Source organism: Chiloscyllium plagiosum, unplaced genomic scaffold (assembly GCF_037043375.1).
Source record: "Chiloscyllium plagiosum isolate Xiang-an unplaced genomic scaffold, Cpla_swu_hap1 HiC_scaffold_47, whole genome shotgun sequence".
NCBI classification, from domain to species: domain Eukaryota; kingdom Metazoa; phylum Chordata; class Chondrichthyes; order Orectolobiformes; family Hemiscylliidae; genus Chiloscyllium; species Chiloscyllium plagiosum.
The window spans coordinates 12,328,635-12,336,390 of NW_028270185.1; the positions used below are offsets into that span (position 1 = coordinate 12,328,635).

Below are 7,756 nucleotides of genomic sequence, written 5' to 3' on the forward strand. Positions count from 1 at the left end.
AAACCACTCAACATTCCAATTAGCTTTTCAAATCCAACTCAAACATCAGAATTAGAGAAATATTTTTATTCTGTGTTGAGAAGGTATCAACACTGCTGTGCTTTGAGTTTATTTAGAAAGGCAGTTGTGATTTTGCCTCCAGCCAGTTCCTGTCGGGAAGGACATTCCACACCATTTTTTTTGGCTTGCAAAACTAGTTCATTAAACTGAGCAAACATTAAGCTGGGGCTCCCGAGAGGCCACAGAGTCGGTATTTCAAGCAAAGCTGCCTCTGCTCTCCAGGACTCGGGGTTTCAGAGTTTTGTGCTGGTCTGAAAAAATAATGCAACGAGAGATGTCTCTGACAGTAATGGCCTTTTGTGTGATTGTCTTCTGTGCTGGTGGTGTCTTCTCCGCCAGGGGCGAAGTGATGCATAAACTGGCTAAAAGGAAGCTGTGTGCAGATGAGGAATGCAGCCGTAAGTAATCCTCAACATATAAGTGAAAATCAGTTCGCTGCAGGGATGGGTTTAACACTGCTTTGGAAAGTAGAAACCTTGCTGAACATTACTTGGTTCAACTGACAAGTTTTAAATTTGGTCCATCATGTCAGTAATGTCTCCCTGGAAAGACTATCTAATTAGTCCCACCAGTTGGTTTTCCCTCTTTCCCCCCCCCACCCCCCCCCCCAATCCTGCAAAATGTCTCTTTTCAGGTATTTATTTGATTTCCCCATTTGAAAGCTATTCTGCTTACAGCACTTTGCAGCAGTGCATTTCCAATCACAAACTTGCTAGACAAAACAGGTCTTTCCACTAACCCCTTTTGTTTATGCCAATTCTCTTAAATGTCTGCCTTCTATTTACAAACCCACCCCCAACAGAAGAAATTTCTCCCCTTATTTGTTCTGTGAAAACTCTTCATTTTGAGAGGGTAAAAAGGTGTGACTTTTTTTCCACAGGCAAGCGGAATGAACTGAGCTTCAGAAATCACCTTCACCATCTGTTCCACTCGGTCCTCCCACCCTTCTGCCCACCGTTTTTCAGCCCCTTTTGGTTCTGAATAAGTCATGTCGGACTCAACGTCAACTCTTTCACTCTGCACAGATAATGTCAGATCTGTTGAGTTTCTCCAACATTATCCATTTTTATTACAACAATCAGAATCTGATTTCACTTTGGTAGACTTGGTTTTCTTTCAGAATTGTTATAGAGCACAAAGGAGGTCATTTGGCCCATCTTTACTGCTCCAGGACTTCAAAACAGCATTTCACCAAGAGCCACTCTCCCCATAATCTTGCACATTCTTCCTTTTCAATTAAGTCAATTCCCTTTTGAATGCTAATATGAACCTGCATCCACCACACACTCGGGCAGTGAATTTTAGACTCTTAAGTACTCACTGCATGTATAAGCTTTTCAGTACAAATTTTGCTTCTTTTGCCAATTGCTTCAGATCTATTAAGTTGGAGAGGGCTCAGAAGAGACTTCCAAGGAAATTGCCAGGAATGGAGGGTTTGAGTTACAAGGCGAGGCTGGGTTTTTTTTCACCAGAGTGTAGGAAGTTGAGGGGTAACCTTACAGAAGTTTATAAAATCATGAGGGGTATAGATAAGCTGAATAGCTGGTGTCTTTTCCCTGGGGTGGGGGATTTCGAGACTTAGGGGGCTTTCGTTTAATGTGAGTGGAGAAATATTTTTTTAAAAATGAGGGGCAGTGTTTTTTATAAACAGAGTTGTTCATGTAACATTTGGATAGGTATATGAATAAATGTTTTAGAGGCTTGTGAGCTCAGCGCAGAAAGATGGGATTAGTTTAGTTTGGGATTATGGCCATTCGGACTATGGTTTGACCGAATAGTCTAAATAGCAAAATAGTCTACTTCTATGACTCTATCTCATTGTCAATCCTCTTGAGAAGGTGGGAACAACTTCTTCTCCCTATCTGCTCTATCCAGACTCCTTGTGATTTGTGCTTTCTTTTCAGTGTGTTCCCATAGGAAGAAGGCAGCTCATGTCAGTTCTTCACTGTCTCTTGTTCTGCTGCTGGAGATATAGTTTGGCGTCTGACCCCACTACTCTTGATGTGAGGACCTAGACAAGGAATGTTGGCATTTATTCCCTTAAATATTCCCAGCATTGAACAGCAATCAGGAGCAGGGAACTTGTCTGACTTTTTCCCCTCAAAATATTGATAAATAATGCCTTGGATATTTCTGGGCTTGATTCTGAACCAAAGGTGCACAAGCTGGACAATGCATGCTCTGTTAAACATTATTTTCCTTGTAGATCCAATTTCAATGGCTCGAGCACTGGCAGATTACACAGGTCCTGACTGCAGGTTCATCAACATCCGTCAGGGACAGATCGTTTACATTTATGGAAAACTTAGAGGAAAAGGACGCAACTTTTGGCAAGGGACTGTAAGTCTGAGACAAGTACCTCTATAAAGTCTGTTTAGGTGTTTGGTGCTGACACCGACTTCTGCCCCTCACTCTTGGCTCTGGGGCTGGTTGTGGTACTTTGGTTATCATTGCTGGTGTTTGGGCTGTGGTTACTGTCTGATGTCTATGTAAAACCAAGCAAAGTCTGTCTGAGACTGACAAGTATCTGTGTGAAACTGACTACCACCCGTCTTGAGACTGATTAGAATTTCTGTGAGATTGACCCATTGTCTATGAGACTGACAAGTATCTCAGACTAACGTGTCTATGGGACTGACCCACACTGAGACTGACCAGTGTTTCTGTGAAACTGACTAATATCTGTGTGACTGACCACTACGAGACAGATGGGTATTTGTAAGACTAACCAATGTTTGTGTTTAGGTTCAAGGTGATTATTTTGGGGAGCAATCAACAACACTTGGATTTTTCCCAAAGTCGATTGTGAGAGAGCTCCAACATCTAGGGACTGAACTTGTGGAAATGCCAACAGTTGTAAGAGCATTTTACTTTCTCTTTCATCAGCTATTCATGTCTGCTGGCATAGAGGGATAATTAATGGCACAGTGGGGCAATAGTTGGAATCACAGGACAATTAGTGTCACAGTGGAGCCACACAGAAGGTTACAAGACGCAATAAAAGATGTTTTGTCTAGCAGCTCATTCTCCTGACAGCAAGTCACAAATAAGCAGAAACATTGCTGATGCTGCCTACCTGAAATGAGAACAGAAAATGCAGAACAAACAGTACGATGTTCATTACTATCAGGCAGAATGGACAAATTAGTGTTAAATCTGTAGAGCCTCTCTCCAGGATGGTCCATTCTTGCTTCACTAATACCACATCCATAGTGGCATTGGGCTACAAGAGAACAGAATTCCGGATGGCTCTCATATCTATGCTGATCTTTGTTAGAACAGCAGCAAGTTGAAACAACTGTTTTCACCAAGGCTGAGAAAAAGGAGAATAACCCAAAAGTTGCTCCTCAATTATTGCCCAGTGACCCCAGCTTAAAGTGAGCAGGGAAATCAGCCTGCATTTCTGCTCGATGCTCACTGACTCCAATTTCAATTAAGTAGGAAAATCAGACAGGATTCCTGTTCCCACTCTCTGTCCAGCGCAGACCTAGTTCACTGCCCAGAAAAATCGCCATGGATAAGTATGTGCATGTTGGCCTAGATTGTGGTAAAGCCGACATTTTAAGTTTGATACTATACCAAAGCTGTGCTCATACATGAAGGGTGGAGCAGCAGAGGGCAATTGATGCATGTGGAAACTGTTCTCCAGTAGGAGTCAGTATTCAATGGGAAAAATGAAAAGAAATTCAGTTATAGAGATGAGTTTATTACAGCCTTTTTGACAATGCTCACTTGTATTTGTAGGACTGGGATTTCTACTGTTAGTGAAAGAAGAGGATCAGAAAGAAATCGGGCTCCCACAAAACCAGCCAGTCAATGCCATGGAGTGCCATTGCAGAGTTAGGTTTACAATAAACTGTCTTGCCCAATGACTTGTAATAAAGTGGTGTCTAATTGTTAACTGTAGTTCTTGCACTCTGCCACACGATGGCACTTGTGAGCTACTGACATAAAGTTGGGATTTTAGTCTAACTTTGAGACAAAGATTGGAATACATTAGCTCTCTGTATGGATCCACCTTTTAAGTAGCCAAATCTAATTAGCTAAACCTACATCCTGCAGAGCACTATTGCTGTGCATCACCTCTGGATGCCAGATTCATGAGGTCACTGGACTGTAGGAATCTCTCATCCCCTCTCCTGGCAGGCACATTGATCCTTGTGAACCAATTCTGCAACTGGCTTCTGTCTGTGCTCAGAGGATAAAAGAAGCCTGTTGAGAAGGAGCAACCTTCTGCCATCCCTCTGGCTTAAAACCCATCAACAATATAGCCACTGGCTGCCTGTAACACCCATTTAAACCTACTGTATTCATCAAAAGGAGATAGGAGGGACAGATAAAACAGAAATAATGCTTTTTAAAAAGTTCTCTCCTGGTACCTGGGCATTTATAGCCCCACCTCAGAACATGCTGCTCAATTAGAGAGTTAAGGGAGAGGACATAGAATAATACAGCACAGAACAGGCCCTCAGCCCTCGATGTTGCGCCGACCTGTGAACTAATCTAAGCCGATTACCCTACACTGTTCAATCATCCATATGCTTATCCAAAGACTGTTTAAATTCCCGTAATGTAGATGAGTTAACTGCATTAGCAGGCAGGGCATTTCACGCCCTTATCACTCTGAATGATGAACCTACCTGACATCTGTTTTAAATCTATCACCCCTTAATTTGAAGCTATGCCCACTCGTACAAGCTGACGTCATGGTCCTAGGAAAAAGACTCTATCTACCCTATCTAATCCTCTGATCATCTTACCTATCTCGATTAAATCGTCTCTTAGCCTTCTCTCCAATGAGAACAGACCCAAGTCTCTCATCCTTTCCTCATAAGACTCAGACCAGGCAACATCCTGGTAAATCTCCTCCGCATCTTTTCCAATGCTTCCACATCCTTCCCATGATGGGGCGACCAGAACTGTACACAATATTCCAAGTGAGGCTGCACTAGCGTTTTGTACAGTTGCAGCATGACATCACAGCTCCGGAACTCAATCCCTCTACCAATAAAATCTAACACACCGTATTCCATCAACCACCACTCGTTGCCTTCTTACAGAAAGCCAGTTCCAAATCCAAACTGCTAAATCACCTTCAATCCCATGCCTCAGCATTTTCTCCAGTGGCCTACCATGTGGAACCTTATCAAAGGCTTTGCTGAAGTCCATGTACAACATGTCAACTGCCCTATCCTCATCCACATGCTCAGTTACCTGCTCAAAAAACTGAGGTTTGTGGTGACTCAAAGATCAAGGCCAAAAGCTTGGCCATCTCCTTCCTAAATTCCCAGAGAATTCTCAGAAAAATCCCATCTGGCCCAGGTACTTATCTATTTTCACACCTTCTAGAATTGATAACACCTCCTCCTTACTAACCTCGATCCTTTCTAGTCTAATAGCCCATATCTCAGTCTTCTCCTCTACAATATTCTCCTTTTCCTGAGTGAAAACAGATGAGAAGTATTCGTTTAGCACCTCTCCAATCTCCACAGGGTCCACACACAACTTTCCACTTCTGTCTTTGACAGGCCCTATTCCTACCCTCGTCATCCTTTTATTCCTCATATCTATAGAAAACTTTAGGGTTCTCCTTTATTCTACCTGCTAAAGACTGCTCATGTCCCCTCCTTGCTGCTCTTAACTCTCTCTTTCTAGCTAATCTGTAACTCTCCATCACCTCATCTAAACCATCTTATCTCAAAGTCACATAAGCCGCCTCCTTCCGCTTAACAAAAGAAACAATTTCTTGAGTAAACCACAATTCCCTCACCTTACCTCTTCCTCCTCGCCTGACAGGGACACACCTATCAAAGACATGCAATGTCTGTTCCTTAACCCAGCTCCACTGTCAGGTAACCCATCTGCACACATTGGACAAAAGGTGATTCATCCAACATATTAAGAGTTATAGCATTTCCAGTCAATGTTGGGGAAGTTAAAGTCCCCCATAATGACTATCCTTTCACTCCTGCCCAGAATCGATTTGCCAATCCTCTCCTCCACATCCCTGGAACTTTGTGGAGGCCTATAAAAAAAAAAACTCCCAGCAGTGTGACCTCTCCTCTCCTGTTTCTAACCTCAGCCCGTACCACCTCAGTCCTCATCAAATGTTCTTTCAGCCATTGTTATACCGTCCTTGACTAATAAAGCAACACCTCCCCCTTTTTTACCACCATCTTAATGAAAAATCAAAATCCTGGAACCTGCAACATCCATTCCTCACCCTTGCTTTATCCATGTCTCAGTAATGGCCACAACATTGAAGTCCCAGGTACCTATCAATGCTGCAAGCTCACCTACCTTATTCCAGCTACTCCTGGCATTGAAGTAGACACACTTCATACCAGCTTGCTGTCTGCCACATTCCTGTGACTGTGAAATCCTGTCCCTGTTTTCCCTACTCTCACCCTCCTGTGTACTGGAACTACAACACAGGTCCCTCGCAGGTTTAAGTGAAGACCTGTTGAGGTCCCACCTTTCCCAGAATGAGCTCCAATTATCCATAAACCTGAAACCCTCCCTCCTGCACCATCCCTGCAGCCATGTGTTCAGCAGATAGCTCTCCATGTTCTTCACATCACTATCATGTGGCACGGGTAACAATCTAGAGATAACAACTCTGTTCTCGCTCTCAGCTTCCACCCTAGCTCCCTGAAATCTTGCCTTACATCCCTATCCCTCTTTCTACCTATGTCATTGGTACCTATGTGGACCACGACTGGGGCAGGTAACCCTCTCTCTTCAGGACCCCAAAGGCATGATCCGAGACATCACAGACCCTGGCACCTGGGAGGCAACACACAAACCGTGAGTCTCGTTCATTCCCAACAAACCTTCTATCTGATCCTCTCACTATTGAGTCCCCAATGACAAACACTCTCCTCCTTTCCCCCTTCCACTTCTGTGCAACAGGCACGGACTCTGTGCCAGAGACCTGCACCACAGTCCATGCCCCGGTAAGTCATGCCCCACAACAGTATCCAAAACAGTATACTTGTTTTTCAGAGGTACGACCACAAGAGATCACTACGCTAACTGTTTTCCCCCCTTCTAACAATTACCCAGCTTTCTTCATGCCTAGGAGTAACTACTTGCCTGTAACTCTTATCTATCATAGACGCTGCCTCCCGAATGACTTGAAGTTCATCCAGCTCCTGCTCCAGTTCCCTAATGCAGTCTTGGAGGAGCAAGAGTTGGGTGCACTTCCTGCAGATGTACATGGATGGAACACTAATGGCATACCTCACCTCAAACATCATGTAGGAGGAACATTCAGAATAAAGGTCTTCTGCTGTAGAAACTCCCTAACTCTCCCTTCAGTATAAAGACCTGTCCAGTTAACCTATCAGATAAGTCACCCTAATCTCTACTATGTTAAAGTCTTAAAATTAGCAAATTAAACCCATGAGAGTGTTTTCTATCACAAATTCCAATGCAGTTTAAGAATTTAACCCACATCTATATACACTGTACAAAAATTGGTAATTATTGTTCGTTATTCTCTTCGCCCTGTTTTCACATCAACAGCACCCCTCCTGCAAACTCGCATGCAAAGACACAACTTGCTTCTATACATCAGGAACCAAGCTGTCCCAGTACAAAATGCTACTAAAATCCAGGTCTGGGTGAATCAGTGGAGAGAGACATAGATCTAACAGGGAGTCTGATAGGGCTCTTCTTTAGACTGTTTCCCCCC

The 7,756-nt window shown here is 43.5% G+C and overlaps 1 protein-coding gene across 1 annotated transcript; it reads left to right on the forward strand.

Annotated features, from left to right (window-relative positions):
• Positions 1–207: 207 nt before the first annotated feature.
• Positions 208–3,955, forward strand: LOC122542833 (melanoma-derived growth regulatory protein-like). The gene is made up of 4 exons (XM_043680913.2): positions 208–458; positions 2,267–2,400; positions 2,806–2,916; positions 3,805–3,955. Exons 1-4 carry the CDS (start codon positions 323–325, stop codon positions 3,823–3,825), a joined length of 402 nt encoding a protein of 133 aa, XP_043536848.1. The 5' UTR covers positions 208–322; the 3' UTR covers positions 3,826–3,955.
• Positions 3,956–7,756: the final 3,801 nt, after the last annotated feature.